Source organism: Lipotes vexillifer, unplaced genomic scaffold, assembly GCF_000442215.2.
Source record: "Lipotes vexillifer unplaced genomic scaffold, Lipotes_vexillifer_v1.1 scaffold519, whole genome shotgun sequence".
In the NCBI taxonomy this organism is placed as follows: Eukaryota; Metazoa; Chordata; class Mammalia; order Artiodactyla; family Lipotidae; genus Lipotes; species Lipotes vexillifer.
In genome coordinates, this window is record NW_006773945.1 from 1,519,977 (window position 1) to 1,537,078 (window position 17,102).

Here is a 17,102-nt window from a genome sequence, read left to right on the forward strand (position 1 = left end):
ATCATATTCTACTGCATCATGACCCTGAGTCAACAAAAAAGTTTACATTTTGTGCCATATAATCTGGTTAGTAAGATAGGGAAGCATGTAATACATTTTAGAAGCTTCCACAAAGATTGTTGATGTGGTGGACACATCACAAAAATTAATTTGAAATTTTTAAACTTCTGAGCCCTTAAAGGAATAAAATTAACTTACATGAAAAATTCCCTTATATCAAATCCCCATTTCCTTATAGTGCCACAGAGGTTTAAATTTAACTTACAATGTAAGTAGTAATCCAGAGCCATTAATGATACTACATTTTAAAGTCTAAAATCTGTACATAAAAAAATGAAAGAATATACATAGTAGAGCAATCACTCAGAGTTGATTTATTTAATTTAAACATATTATTAGAGAGTCTTCTTTCATCTACTTTTTAGGACCTAAGTTAACCTAAGTGGACTCTTGTAGAGAGAGTAGAGAAGGTGGATGTTTCAGTAGATGTCATGTGTCAAAGAACTCCTCCCTTGAACATTTAGCTTTAATAGTATTAGAAACCCTCAGCTCTCAATTCTGAAACATTTGGAGGTAAAATAATAATATTTATAATATTTATAAAAATAAGGAGAAATAAATTAGGGGTCTTTTTCTTTTTAAACAGTTGATATTTTCATAACAAAACACTATCCATCAAGAGGAAATAGGGAGAAAAAATGAAAAATAAAGTTGCGGCTAGGAAAATACCTGTACTCCCTTTTCCAGAGCAAGGCTTATAGTCAGTTTAAAACCTTGATTTGTTATTATAAGAGCCAAATAAAATGCACAGAGTTGTAGAAAAATGGAGCTATCTGCTTAACACTTCTAATGGATCACAATCTGCCATCACCATGGTAACCTCTGAATAACTTTTTCCTTGCTAGTTTCAATTATGCACTTCTCTGGCCCTTAAAATCCCACTCATTTTTTTTTTAAGCCTGGAATCTTTAAAAGAATAAAGCCCAACAGTTAAGTCCACACATACCCTCTTGTTCAGTCCGAGTCATTTCCTCAAGCTTCTTCTGTTTCAGTGTGTCCACCACATCGGCAAGGCTCCCTTTGCGGCGTTCTGGGGTTCCAAAAGTAACACTGGTCATTATCTCGCGGTCCCGACTCCCTTCGTCAGGCTTATGTGGTGAGGTAGAGGTATTTCGGAAGGAATATAGGGAACATAACTTATTATTCTCTGACTCCTAGAAAATAAAATAAAATAAAACCATTAGAACATGTTTCTTTGCATATCATTGGAGAAAAATCCCAAACTCAGAATGACAGTATATGAGGCTGAGATGGACAAATAAAATATATTAACTATCTCTGCTTAAAAAACATACTAAACATAGAGGTAATTATCAAAGGAACTAACCTGAAATTGCAGATTTGACCTTTTTCTTTTTTTAAAAAAAAAGCAGCCAAAGTGGTACAAAAACTTAATTTTAAAAGGAACACTTCAACTTCTTACTCATTTACACCCTTCATTTAAAATAGTTCAGATTCAATTATTAATTATAAGGATGGTAAAGTTTTTCTTTTAATTGGCACTTATATTAGCAACCCTCTTCCCACAGCCTAAAATATATGTACATCAAAAAAGAACCCCATTATCCCTAAATTTAGAAACAGTAGAGAAATTAGCTTCCATATTCATGTTAATTATTCACCAGAAAATATATAAAATATCTAAATCAGCGTCAGAAAGTTAGCCAACCTGAATATTTTTGTGTGCTGGGGTTTGAGGAAAATTGTTTGTTTTTTTTTTCTAGCTACACATCTGTCAAAATTACAGAAACCTCTTTCTATTTCTTACACTTACCCCTGATACTTTAGCACATAGTCACACACATTTTTCATGTGACATTTAAAAATGATTTGTTTTTTTCTTTTTTTTAACAAGAAGACAAGTTTGTTACAGAAACACTTACACAAGAATTATTTCACATTACAGAGAAGTTGACTAACTGGTAGGAGAGTTAGGTCCATCTTCAAGGAGAAAAAGCAAATCTTAGATTGAAAATAATAAACACCTAAAAGTTTATAAAAAGAAAATGCTTTTATAGCTCTTTAAATCGGAACTGAGAGTTTTAAGCAAACATTATTGGCCGCAGTCCACCAGTAGTCTTGCATTCACCTTATCTGTCTGTGTATGGGTATTCTCTCTCCCAATAAAAAACTGTATGAAATAAATAAAGCATCTAGGCTTTGTTCTCATCAGAAGCTTAAAAATCTTAATCACTCCTGTATCTCTCTCCTTCTTCACAAAAAAAAAGCCCAGTAAGCATCAAGAACTAGAGGAAGAGCATGAGGTAAAAGTTACAGCGTTTAAAAAAAAGTTACAGTATTAATCACTGGTAGGAAAGAGAATGAAAAGAAAATGGAATCTAGAGAAATACATTTCCACATACATTAAATGAGATAATTGTACTCAGTAAATGCTAGATATTTAGGTATTATTGTCATTGCATACAAGGTAGGAATAAAACTTATTTTCACAGTTATTGGTAGCATATAATGAGCTAACATTTGTAAAGCAACTAGGCACAGTGCTGAGCCCAAAGCAGGCAGTGCTTAGTAAATGGTAGGTATTATTATTTTGTTGAAAGGAACAGATCTAGGAATGGAGCCAAAGAGCTTTTTCCCCCTCTGGACCTAAGGAATTGCTTAGTAAAAAATATGTCTTGAATTAAATTGAGTATTGTAAAGTCTGTGAATACACTAAAAACCACTGAATTGTACACATTAAATGAGCAAATTGTATGGTATGTGTATTGTATCTCAATAAAGCTGCTTTAAATTACTATGAGCCAAATCTTAATCTTTTCCACAATCCCATTGTTATCAAAATGCCTAGCACGGAGCAGATGCTCATTACATTTGCACTAAAATAAACTGAAAAGGATAAAATAAATGGGCAGGGCAGGAAAAAGAGCTCCTCTTTACCTTGCCCCTAAATCTTTTCTTTCCCCAGGAAATATGTTGTATTTCATTTACTGCTTACAATAACTGTGGAGTGATGCACAGGAACCCCTTCTTTTAGATGCCAGTCATGGTTAATACATGGCTCCTTGGAATGGCCAGTTCATTCTCTACTTTGTGCAAACAAAAAACTCAGAGATATGTTTGCCAAAGCCAATTTCAGCTCTTAATAGTGTCCCTATCAGAAATGTGACCTAGGCTTTTTTGAATCAGTAATACCATTTGATAAATTATGCTTTGATCACTTTCATTTCAAAGGCAAATTTGTCTATCATTGCCTGTAAGTCAAAAACAAACTCTGGCTCAACCTAAGGGATTGAAGATCAACTTAAAACAACAGTTACATGGAAGTGGTTACCTACAAATGACTCACCACTGACCATAATAAAGAGGAGTTTCCCTACCACTCCCAAATTGAAAGATGCTAGAAATGTCTCTCCAGCCTGAGTTACAGTTGTCCTTAGAGAATTTAGGCTCCATACAGTACCATTTTTTTCTCTCAGGACTAATTTCAGTCTATTTACTCATGTCACTTACTTGTTAGATAGACTACGTTCCTTATTTTCTACTCATGGGAATGTGGTCACTGCCATCTGTACCACAGACAATGACCATGGGTTCCCACACCAATGACCCACACTGTCTTCAGCCCCATAATCTGTGCAAGGTTGCTCAACACCACCAAGAAGCAGAGGACAAGAAGCTGTAAGTCATGATTTCTCCAAGAAAGCAATAATAACTACTTACAACATGCCACAAAGGCACCAACACGGGCAGAAGATGAAATCATAAATGGCTTAAGTTGTATAAGTCATACTATCTTTAGGAACAATGGAAAGGGGCAAAATTTACCATTTATGGTCTTCACTTTTTAACTTTCTAAAACTTAAGACATATGGGGGGCTTCCCTGGTGGCGCAGTGGTTGAGACTCCGCCTGCCGATGCAGGGGACACGGGTTCGTGCCCCAGTCCGGGAAGATCCCACATGCCGCGGAACGGCTGGGCCCGTGAGCCATGGCCGCTGAGCCTGCACATCCGGAGCCTGTGCTCCACAATGGGAGAGGTCACAACAGTGAGAGGCCCGCGTACCACAAAAAAAAAAAAGAAAAACAAGATATATGAACCTCTCATGAATGGGGGCCTATAGTCAGTTCATCTGAACAAAGGGGCACATAAATCCAAACATTTATCGATACAATGAAGAGATTACTGTTAGATAAAAGGCAGCAATGCCAAATCAGAAAAAGAAATTTGACAAAGAATCTCCAGCTTTTGTTCTAGGGAGCTAGGTAATTTTTAAGTAAGTTTTCTTACAGAAAAAAAAAGCTCAACTTATTCTTTAATTTCCTAAAAACAAAATTGGTCCTATGAACTAACAATTGAGGCAAGATGTCCAGTGATAATATCTATCAAGTTTTGATGCATGACACTGCAGCACAGCTGTGGAGAGGTCTGAGACAACATTTGACTAAAGCAGTGCTTCTCCAACTTTAAGGTATAGAATTCCCTGGTAAGTATGTTAAAATACAGATTCCCTTACCTCTTCCCATACCCCAAAGACTGGGGCCCAGGAATATGAAGTTTAATAAACATCCCAAGTGATTCTGATGCACCCCACTTTCAGAAATACTGATTCCGTGAGAAGGTAATGAAATGAATGTGCTTTGCCTTAATGTTATAATGAGGATATAATTATGAACATTTTAAAGAAGCCTGGTTAGTTGTGATTTTAAAAAGTAACATAAAGGAGATTACTTCTCTTCTTTTGATCTTTCTTGTGAAAACAACCAGTGTATAACATGACAGAACACATGAACATCACAAAAAGAAAAGCATATGGGGCACTGAGTAAGCATTAGTTCATTCAAAGGAAACTTATAAGTTTGTTTTCTCTTAACCCTTAACTTCAGAGTCCTCCCTAACAGTGAAGAAAATTTCAAAATACTATTTAAAAGTATCCTAGTACCAATACAAGGACTAAAGTGATGTTGATTCAGATTATCTAAGGAGCATTTCACTGGCAATTAATTAAACACAGTACAAAAATTATATGTAGATGGAAAAACAAGATATATGAACCTCTCATGAATGGGGGCCTATAGTCAGTTCATCTGAACAAAGGGGCACATAAATCCAAACATTTATCGATACAATGAAGAGATTACTGTTAGATAAAAGGCAGCAATGCCAAATCAGAAAAAGAAATTTGACAAAGAATCTCCAGCTTTTGTTCTAGGGAGCTAGGTAATTTTTAAGTAAGTTTTCTTACAGAAAAAAAAAGCTCAACTTATTCTTTAATTTCCTAAAAACAAAATTGGTCCTATGAACTAACAATTGAGGCAAGATGTCCAGTGATAATATCTATCAAGTTTTGATGCATGACACTGCAGCACAGCTGTGGAGAGGTCTGAGACAACATTTGACTAAAGCAGTGCTTCTCCAACTTTAAGGTATAGAATTCCCTGGTAAGTATGTTAAAATACAGATTCCCTTACCTCTTCCCATACCCCAAAGACTGGGGCCCAGGAATATGAAGTTTAATAAACATCCCAAGTGATTCTGATGCACCCCACTTTCAGAAATACTGATTCCGTGAGAAGGTAATGAAATGAATGTGCTTTGCCTTAATGTTATAATGAGGATATAATTATGAACATTTTAAAGAAGCCTGGTTAGTTGTGATTTTAAAAAGTAACATAAAGGAGATTACTTCTCTTCTTTTGATCTTTCTTGTGAAAACAACCAGTGTATAACATGACAGAACACATGAACATCACAAAAAGAAAAGCATATGGGGCACTGAGTAAGCATTAGTTCATTCAAAGGAAACTTATAAGTTTGTTTTCTCTTAACCCTTAACTTCAGAGTCCTCCCTAACAGTGAAGAAAATTTCAAAATACTATTTAAAAGTATCCTAGTACCAATACAAGGACTAAAGTGATGTTGATTCAGATTATCTAAGGAGCATTTCACTGGCAATTAATTAAACACAGTACAAAAATTATATGTAGATGACTGAAAAAGCATACAGTAGTACAAAAAAAAGTCATTAGGCAAAGTTTCTAGAAAATACAAGCAATTTTCACAAATTAAGAATATATAGGGCTTCCCTGGTGGCGCAGTGGTTCAGAGTCCGTCCGCCGATGCAGGGGACGCGAGTTTGTGACCCGGTCCGGGAAGATCCCATATGCCGCGGAGTGGCTGGGCCTGTGAGCCATGGCCGCTGAGCCTGCGCATCCGGAGCCTGTGCTCCGCAACACTCATGCACACACAAACACAGAAACAAATTCCACCCTCCCTTACCACAAAAGATCACTCTATAATTAAAACTGTATTGTATTTCCATCACAGTTTTTCTGAAACTGAGATAGATATATATATCTCAGTTTCATATATATATATATATATATATATATATATATAATTAAGATGTTTCCATATATGAAGGGATAGAGAAGTAAATATTAAAAACAAAACGTGTGTGAAGTGATGGATGTTAAGTAAACTCATTGTGGTAATCCTTTCACAATATATACATTATATTTTATATCTTTAATACAATGTTATATGTCAATTATTTCTCAATAAAATTGAAAAAACAGATTAAAATAAATATTGCTCAGATTTTTCAGAAGTTATGAAAAACTGATTGCTCAGCAGTGGCATTAAATAACATTAAACTCAAATAGCCTTCTCATGGTACTGTGAATATAGCAAACATAATCAAATTTTTGAGCCTTTGCAAGTCTTGTTCCTTTCCCCTAGAATGTACTACATTCTCTTTGACTATGAACTCAACCCACTCTTCAAAGCTCAGCTCAAACTGCATTTCATCCTTAAAGTCCTCCCTGACTATGCTGGGCCTCACTATCCTCCTATCCCCTGAACTACACATCGAAGCAATCAGAACCATGCAATAATATACTAAACTATTCGTTACTATTTTGCATGTTTTAGTCATATTTGCAACTAAATTTTAGCTCCTAACTTATGCTTCTTCTATATACCTCCAAAACATCAAAAAAAAAAAAAAAGTCACGTTGTTGAATGATGAAACAACTATTCACCAAATATGTCAAAAATAATAAAAAATTAAGGCTAAGGGTAAAGATTAGCCCTAGCAATGACAGAATTGCTTATTTAAGCAAAACGTTAACAACTGAGATATTAAAAAATAAGGGATTCATTCAATAAAAGATGATATAGCTACACAATGGTATACCACATGGCCATTAAAAACAATATTATATATGTTGAATATAGTGTTCTTTATAGTGATGAATAATTAGAGGCAATTTGTATTTCCAATAGTAGGGATTATTTGAGGGCATTATGGTTTTATCCATTTGGTGGAATAATTTGAAATCATTGAAAATCATATTTTTGCAGAAAATTTAGTGACATGGGACTATTCATAACGTATTACTAGTAAAAAGTATGTTAGTGAGAAACACTAATATATATATATATATTTTTTTTTAATTATGTACAGAAGAAAAGAAAGAATTTCCAACAAAATGTTAATGGTCCTCTGAGTCTTGAAATAATAGGTAGTTTTATATTTTCTTTTTGATGTTACATATATTTTGCAAATGTTCTATCATAAGTAATACTTTTAATCAGAAAAATACTATTTTCAAGGTTGAATATGAATACCAAAAAAAGTTGTAGAATACTTTATTTACAAGGGAAGAGGTATCAAATGGAGAAAAGGATATATCATAGTATTTTAGTATATAACTTCAATTTTGTTACATGCGTGCATAAGGGTAAATGTGGCCACAGAAAAAAAACCTTAGAAGATATACACCAAAATATTTATAGTGATTTATAAATGGTTATGAGATTATTGGTAATTTCTTTCCTTTTTTTGCTTATCTGTGTTTTCTAATTTATCATTGATAAACACTGATGAACATACTGCTTATGTAATAAGGAAGAACAAAAATCATTTTATAAAGAAACGCTTAGAGGAAATATATTGGGTTGGCCAAAGAGTATCTTTGGTTTTTAAGTAAAAATAAAGACACATTTTTCATTTTCACCAAGAACTTTATTGAACAACGTATTCACCCTTTTGCTCCACTACCTTCTGCCATTTTTCCAGGCAACTTCATAATTCCATCTTCCCAAAACTTTTTATCTTTTTGAGCAAAGAACTGTTCCAGGTGTCTTTTACAGTCTTCCAGGGAATTTAAATTTTTTCCATTTGGAGAATTTTGTAAAGACCTAAATAAATGGAAATCCGAAGGTGCAATGTCTGGTGAATATGGCAGATGAATCAGAACATCTCAGCCAAGCTGTAACAGGTTTTGCCTGGTCATCAAAGAAACATGCGGTCTTGCGTTATCCTGATAGAAGATTATGCATTTTCTGTTGACTAAATCCGGATGCTTTTCGTCAAGTGCTACTTTCAGTTGGTCTAACTAGGAGCAGTACTTGCTGGTATTAATCGTTTGGTTTTCCAGAATGAGCTCATAATAGAGGACTCCTTTCCAATCCCACCATATACACAACATCACCTTCTTTGGATGAAGACCGGCCTTTGGTGTGGTTGATGATGGTTCATTTCCCTTGCCCCATGATATCTTCTGTTCCACATGATTGTACAGTAACCACTTTTCACTGCCCATCACAATTTGTTTTAAAAACGGGATGTTTTCATTACATTTAAGTAGAGAATCACATGCGGGAATACAGTCAAGAAGGTTTTTTTCGCTTATGTGGAGTCCAAACATCAAAGCGATTAACATAACCAAGCTGGTGCAAATGATTTTCAACGCTTGATTTGGATATTTTGAGTATGTTGCTATCTCCCACATGGTATAACGTTGACTGTTCTCAATTAATGTCTTGATTTGATCACTATTAACTTCAACTGGTCTACCCGACCATGGAGCACCATCCAGTGTGAAATCTCCAGCATGAAACTTCGCAAACCACTTTTGAGATGTTCTATCAGTCACAGCACCTTCTCCATACACTGCACAAATCTTTTTTGCATTTCAGCTCTGTTTTTACCTTTCTTTAAATAATAAAACATAATATGCCAAAAATGTTGCTTTTTTCTTCCATCTTTAATATTAAAATGGCTACACAAAAATTCGCCAATTTTTATGTCTTATTTTTAATGCACGCTGATATGACAGCTGTCACATACAATCTAACAAAATTGTTTGGAATGAAGGTAAAGACAACTAAGTGCTACAAGAATCATCTTACGGAAAAAAACGAACGAACCTTTTGGCCAACGCAATAAAAGTAATTTAAGAGAATAGAGTTTGGCCTTATTGAACATATCTAGAGAGTTAGTATATTATAGTTTCCCTATATTGAAATCAGAAAAAGTAACCAAGCTTTCTTTCCTTGGCATTTCTGCATCTGAGGACTCGCAAATAATATTTTCTGATAACTCTAATTATTTAAAAGGGAATCCTTGATCAGCTAAAATCTAGATCCTTATTATTATCACCCATAGTTTCCTGTTTGCCCTCAAAAGACACACAAAATCAATCTATTTCCTATTCCATGTTAAAGTTGTTCGAAGTATCTTAAGGGAGGGATTAGGTTAACAGTCCTTTTCTAGGTGAAACTCCTTCAGTTTCAACACCTATTTACCATTTGACATGGTTTCCAGACCCTTCGTCATTCTCCTCTGATACACTCCAGTCTCTAGATGTTGTTCTAAAAATGTGTTGCCAAGAACTGAATACTGAAGTTTGTTTTAGCATGAAGAAAAGTAACACTCAGAAGGTTATGTGGTTTTCCCCACGTCACACAGGTAAAACTGGCAGAGCTAAACTCTAAATGTAGGTTTTCTGACACCCAATCCAGTGTTTTTTCCATTCCATAGGGCTATACTAAAATCACTTTCAACAGTAAAAGATGCCATAATTTCAATAACACGTACCTTCTAAATCTTTTCTTGCCTTACATTTCCAGAGAGGAGCTTTACCTACTTTTGAGACAGGAATTCCACTGTTATTAACCCTAATCCAAGAATTACAAAGATACATTACATTAGTTATCTACTGTATAAAAATCACCCTAAAACTTCGTGCTTAAAATGACAATAATGATTTGTTATCTTTAGTGGTTTCCGTGGGTCAGGAATTCAGGAGCATCTGGGCTGGGTGCTTCTGTCTCAAGGTCCCTAATGAGCTTGCCCTTAAGTCAGTGGCTAAGGTTGGAGTCATCTCAAAGGCTTCTTTTTTCACAGATGTGAACACTTCAAGAGCTTGGGGTTGGAACCTGGGGTTCCTTGGACATCTTCCTCGATGTGATCTCTCTACATGATCTTTTCTCTCCAGCACATTGCTTCAGACTAGCTGGACTTCTTACATGGTAGTTCAGGCCTCCAAAGGTGTATGCCCCCAAAAGAGCCAGAAGAAAGTTATATCACTTTTTCTAACATAGTCTGGGAAGTCATGCCCTATAACTCTCAGTGCAATCTATTCAATAGTAAGTCACCAAGGCTGACCTATAGTCAAGGAGATGGGAGTTAGACTATGCCTTTTTATAGGATGAAGTTATAATTATATGCTCAAATAGTTGCTGTGAGAAATGAATAATGTATAAAGCACTTAGGGGAGTGCCCATCACCTGAGTACTCAATAAATGATACCTACACTTATTATTAAATTAAAATGTCCTTTGTCCAATTACCTTTGGCTTCAATTTTCAATTCTGAAAATAGAGTCATGATAATCACTGGCACCATTTTTAGGTTTTTATTTATACTCATTCATCTACGTGGAATAATAAATACTGAACTATATTACTCTCTTCAATATCAATGCTCAAAATCATCTTCTTTTTAAAGGCATCCCTAACTAATTCCACTAAGATCTGGCCCCTCACAAAGCTCCAATAACCTCAACATTTGTAATTAACTTCGTCTAAGGACACTATCAATTCTCACTTAACCTAACTCCATATGGACTATCTCCACTCTGTCCAGGAGCAGCTACAGTATACTACAGCTCTAATTTAGCTGGGTATCCACCTGCACCTTGACCAGGAATGTGAATGGGCAGCCATACTGCAAGCAGAGGAGAGACTGGGGTTGCAAAAGTCAGATAAGATGTCAGAAATTAAGACAGGCAGAGACCGTGGGTCAGGAATGCAATCTTGCCCTGCATAATAGAGTTGAAACCCACATGCAGGTGGAAGCCATTGCAGTGGGAGAAATGAGTGGAAATGGCTTCTCTAAGCAGCGGCATGATCAACTTCCCTACCTGCCACCAATGAAATTGCAGAGACAGAATATTATCCTCTCTTACCCTTTCCTCCACCTTTTAGCAAGGCTGAATTAAGTGTGTTCATTCTTATTGCCTTATATGTTGTCATTTTTGTTTTGCTTTGTTTTCCATTTCAGTTATACTGTCTCTCCAGTTACAGCTTTATACTTACTTTAGTCTGCCCTCCCTATAATAAGATTTATTGAAATATCCAATCACAGATTTGTCCCTGATTTCTGATAGCCCCCAATCTATGCCAAATCTCTGTTTCCTCAGACCCTACCCCAAATCACTCAAACAAAGCCCAAATCCTAAAAAAGTTCTTTTGAATATTCTCTTACTGAGACACTCCATGGTTCTCTATGGTGTGAGTTCTCCCTACTGCAATGAGTAATAAACCCAATTTGCTCAACTATGGGTATGTTCCTGGTAGTCTTTGACTGGAGGGAATTAAAGGGATGCAGTGTCTGTAAAGAAATTAAAAACGATAATAAAACCAACTAAAAGTTACTTCTGTTTTTTTTAAATCACCATGTACAGGCAAATCAACCATATCAGTGATCAATCTTCTCTGCCAAGACAGATGGCTCCACCTATCTTGGTACGTACTGCATTTATATGTTTTAAGGGACTTCCTTGGTGGTCCAGTGGTAAAGAATCCACCTTACAATGCAGGGGACCCAGGTTCGATCCTTGGTCAGGGAACTAAGATCCCACATGCCGCAGGGCAACTAAGCCCGTGCACCACAAATACTGAGTTTGCGCACCTCAACGAGAGAGCCGGCATGCTGCAAACCTCAACGAAGATCCCGCGTGCCGCAACTGAGACCCAATGCAGCCAAAAATAAATTAAATAAATAAATATATATTTTAAGTTTCAAATAAGTTTTCAAGTTATATTACATAAATTACATATATACATGTATATCCAATACATTATATTGAGTTATATTACATATCTACTATATATGTACTGCTTTCTTCTGATTCCCAATTTAAACAACTTTTTTTTTTTTTGATGAACCCAAAATACCTGCCAACTGTGCTGTATAAGAGGTATTCTAGGGGCTTGCCTGGTGGCGCAGTGGTTGAGAGTCCGCCTGCCGATGCAGGGGACACGGGTTCGTGCCCCGGTCCGGGAGGATCCCACATGCCGCGGAGCGGCTGGGTCCGTGAGCCATGGCCGCTGAGCCTGTGCGTCTGGAGCCTGTGTTCCGCAACGGGAGAGGCCACAGCAGTGAGGGGCCCGCGTAGAGAAAAAAAAAAAAAAAAAAAAAAAGGTATTCTACCACAGTGTTATTGGGTAACTGACAAAAAAAAAAAAAAAAAGCTTTACTTAATCTAGGTTCTAATAATTTCTTGCTAACAAAAGAAATCTAATTTTTTTAATGTGCTGAAAACTATACTGCTAACATTTATAGGTTTTTTCTCAGAGGAAAAAGTATGTTTTTCTCTAATGTGACATATTTTAAGGAAAAGCATCAGCTTAAAGAAGCTCACATAAATGAAAATACTGAATTTGGTTCCAATTACCAACAGATTATTCCTGACAAACATTATCATTAGCTCTAATAGTAAAACAAAGTATGTTTCTTTCTCTTTTATTGAAACTGATTTTGGTACAATATGAGATTTACATAGCATTCGCAAATTTGCCATTCTACACTATTACTATAATATTCAATAACAATAAATATATTCATGCATGATGTGTCAGAATACAGATTTGTTACCAATATTTGCTAGTGTCGTGATTCCTAAAGTCTTATAAGAAAAAAATAGTGTTTTTAAAACGTTATTTTGATTCAAAGAAAAAAATTACAATACCAAAAGTTTTATAAATAGCCTCATTCCATGATATTTAATAAATGGATGTAAATGTAGTATACGGAGTAAATATAGAAAAAAAAATTTTAAGTCCCCACACTTGTCAAGACAAACACATAGAAAAGCCTTGCATCATCTATACACTATCAGAATATAGAATCAAAATCTCAAGATTCAAAGGTCCTTAAAAATCCAATTGCTCATCCCCATCTAGTTGTTGATGCCCTTGTACAAGACAAAGTAGTATAATAGTAAACAAAGTACAGGCTCTCTGAGCCAGATTTTCTAGTTAAATCCCAGTTTTCCATCTACCTCTCATATAGCCCCAGAGTTAGTTAACCTCTCTGTGCCTTAATTTCCTCATCTATAAAATGGTATTGATAATAATAGCAGTATAGAACCTATCATAAGGTTGTTATGAAAATTTAATGAATTAATAAAAATAAAATACTTAGAATAAAAAGTGCTCATTAAATGGTGGTGGTAGTGGTGGTGTTAGTGATGGTGGCCATTACAATACCCATGACAAGTGACTTTTTGTTCTCTCCTTGAACTAACACGAATAGAAGATCTGGCACTTCCCAAAGCAGTCCATTCCATCTTTGGAGGGTTGTCAAACATTCTTATTTATAAGAATATGAATCCTATTCTTTCAACGTATAGTTCCTTTCATTCCATGGGAATATTCAAAAGTGCAGCACTTTCAGTACACACACACACTGCTACTATATTACCTTTGTATCTTCTCTTTTTCTAGGCAAAACATCTCTGTTTCCTTGATTTCTTTCTCATAGGAAAGACATGGTTCAGCCATCCTGCTCATTATCCCCTGAGTATGCTCCAATTTGTTTCTCCCTCTCAAAGAGTAGTGCCCTGAACTGAATGTACTCAGTATTGTCTAAACAACAAAGAATTAAGGCACACTATCACAGCCTTAGAGATAGTATACTTTAAAGATCTAATGCCATGGGACACACAGCCACAGAGATGAGAATACCTTATAACTTTTTGGTAATGGAACAGTAAGAAGAGCTTTAAGTCAGGCAGGCCTAATAAGTGAATTCCCCAACACATGAAGTAACATTCTATCAAGGTTCAGCTATTAGCTGATTCATGTGCCTACCAACTCCAGCCAGTTACTTTCATCTGGAAATTCATTATTATTCAAACTACCATATGATGTTCAACCTAAACAACACTACCAGGCTAGACTGAATTTGCTAAAACAATTTTAACCTTGAAACCAAGAAAGTAAGAACTAGCAAGAGGCTTGATAATTATAGGTCAAATCTTTCATTTTTTACCACATGGGCATTTTAAATTTAATAGGAAAAAAATTTTAAACATTCAGAAAACTAGAAAGAATAATATAACGAATACTATTATAATGATCAGCTAGGCTGATTGACAATTATTCACATTTTGTCATATTGCTCTATGTATATATGTATCTATCTAATTATATTGCTCGAACATTTTAGAGCATATTATTGACATCACATGTCATCTTACCCCTAAATACCTTAGCATGTATCTGCAGAAAATAAGGATATTCTCCCACATAACCACAATATGATTATCATACCTAAGAAAATGAATAATAATTCTTTTAAGGCATCTAATATACAACCATATTAAACTTTCCACAGTTGTCCCTAAATATTTTTTTTCAAAACTGAATCCAATCAAAGTTCATGGTTTATATTTGGTTATGCTCTTAAGTCTCTTTTAATCTAGAACAAAATCCCTCTTTCTTTTCATTTAATAGCTAGTTATATTTTTTCATATTATCATTAAAAACTCATATCCAAGGACTCCACTTTATACATTTTCATAGATTATAGAATATTTTCAAACGTGTTTATCCATGCTCATCTTGACATCAGCAAAATTTCACATAAAATCCAGCTTTGAGCAATGTAATTTCCCTCTGATCCCTCTTTTAAATACCCCCCAACCTTTTTTTAAATGTTTCAGGTATATAGCATTATAATTCAACATTTGTTTAGACTGCAGAGTGATAACCACCACAAGTCTAGTTACCATCCATCACTATACCCATTTTACCCACCCCCTCAATCTGCTTCCCCTCTGGTAACTACTGATCTGTTCTCTGTGTTTATGAGGGTTTTTTTGTTTATTTTTATTTGGTTGTTCTTTTTTTTTTTTAGATTCCACATATGAGTGAAAACATAGGTACTTGTCTTTCTCTGGTTGACTTATTTCACTTAGCATAATACCCTCAACGTCCATCCATGTTGTTGTAAATGGCAGGATATCATTCTCTTTTATGGCTGTATTCCATTTTGTGCATGCGTGTGTGTGTGTGTGTGTGTGTGTGTGTGTGTGTGTGTGTGTGTGTGTATCACATCTTCTTTATCCATTCATCCATTGATGGACACAGGTTATAATATTATTTCCACATCTTGGCTATTGTAAATAATGCTGTAACGAACATAGGGGCGTTTATAACTCCTCAAATTAGTGTTTTCTGTTCTTTGAATAAAATACCCAAAAGTGGAATAGCTGGGTCATATAATAGCTCTATTCTTAAATTCTTGAGAAATCTCCATACTGTTTTGCATAGTGGCTGCAGAAATTTATAGTCCCACTAACAGTGTACAATGGATCTCTTTTCTCCATATCCTCTCCAACATTAGTTATTTATTATCTTTTTAATCATAGCCGTTCTACAAGGTATAAAGTGGTATCTCATTGTGGTTTTGATCTGCGTTTCCTTAATAATCAGTGATACTGAAAAGACAACCCACAGAATGGGAGAAAATATTTGCAAATGATGTGACCAACAAGGGATTAGTCTCCAAAATTTACAAACAGCTCATGAGGCTTAGCATCATCAAAACAAACAATCCAATTAAAAAATAGGCAGAAGACCCAAATAGACATTTCTCCAAAGAAGACATACAGATGGCCAAAAAGCACATGAAAAGATGCTCAGCATCACTAATTATTAGAGAAATGCAAATCAAAACTACAATGATACATCACCTCACACCAGTCAGAATGGCCATCATCAAAAAAACTACAAACAGTAAATGCTGGAGAGGGTGTGGAGAAAAGAGAACCCTTCTACACTGTTGGTGGGAACGTAAACTGGTACAGCCACTATGGAAAACAGTATGGAAGTTCCTCAAAAAACTAAAAATAGAGCTACCATATGATTCAGCAATCCCACTCCTGGGCATATATCCAGAGAAAACCATAATTCGAAAAGATACATACACCCCAATGTTCATTGCAGCACTATTTACAATAGCCAAGACATGGAAGCAACCTAAATGTCCATCGACAGAGGAATGGATAAAGAAGATGTGGTACATATATACAATGGATAATTACTCAGCCATAAAAAAGAACGAAATAATGCCATTTGCAGCAACATGGATGGACCTAGAGATTGTCATACTGAGTCAAGTAACTCAGAGGACAAATATCGTATGATATTGCTTATATGTGGAATCTTTTTAAATGGTACAAATGAACTTATTTATAAAACAGAAATAGAGTTACACAGGTAGAAAACAATATTATGGTTATCAGGGGGAAGGGCAGGGAGGGATAAATTGGGAGATTGGAATTGACATATACACACTACTCTATATAAAATAGATAATTAAAGGACCTACTGTATAGCACAGGGAACTCTACTCAATACCCTGTAATGACCTATATGCAAAAAGAATCTAAAAAAGAGTGGATATATGTATATGTATAAATGATTCACTTTGCTGTCCAGCAGAAAGTAACACAACATTGTAAATCAACTATACTTCAGTAACATTTTTTAAAAATAATTAGTGATGTTGAACATTTTTTTTTTTTTTTTTGCAGTACGCGGGCCTCTTACTGTTGTGGCCTCTCCCGTTGTGGAGCACAGGCTCTGGACACGTAGGCTCAGTGGCCATGGCTCACAGGCCTAGCCACTCCGCGGCATGTGGGATCTTCCCGGACTGGGGCACGAACCCGCGTCCCCTGCATCGGCAGGCGGACTCTCAACCACTGCGCCACCAGGGAAGCCCT

The 17,102-nt window shown here is 35.5% G+C and overlaps 1 protein-coding gene across 6 annotated transcripts in view; it reads right to left on the reverse strand.

Moving 5' to 3' along the window:
- SOX6 (SRY-box transcription factor 6) overlaps positions 1 to 17,102 on the reverse strand; it is a 527,512-nt gene that overhangs the window by 349,788 nt on the left and 160,622 nt on the right. For all 6 annotated transcript variants that reach the window (XM_007448581.1, XM_007448580.1, XM_007448582.1 and 3 more), the window contains one exon: positions 1,007 to 1,214. In XM_007448581.1, the coding sequence (XP_007448643.1) occupies positions 1,007 to 1,214 (208 nt within the window). The remainder of the gene's footprint in view (positions 1 to 1,006; positions 1,215 to 17,102) is intronic.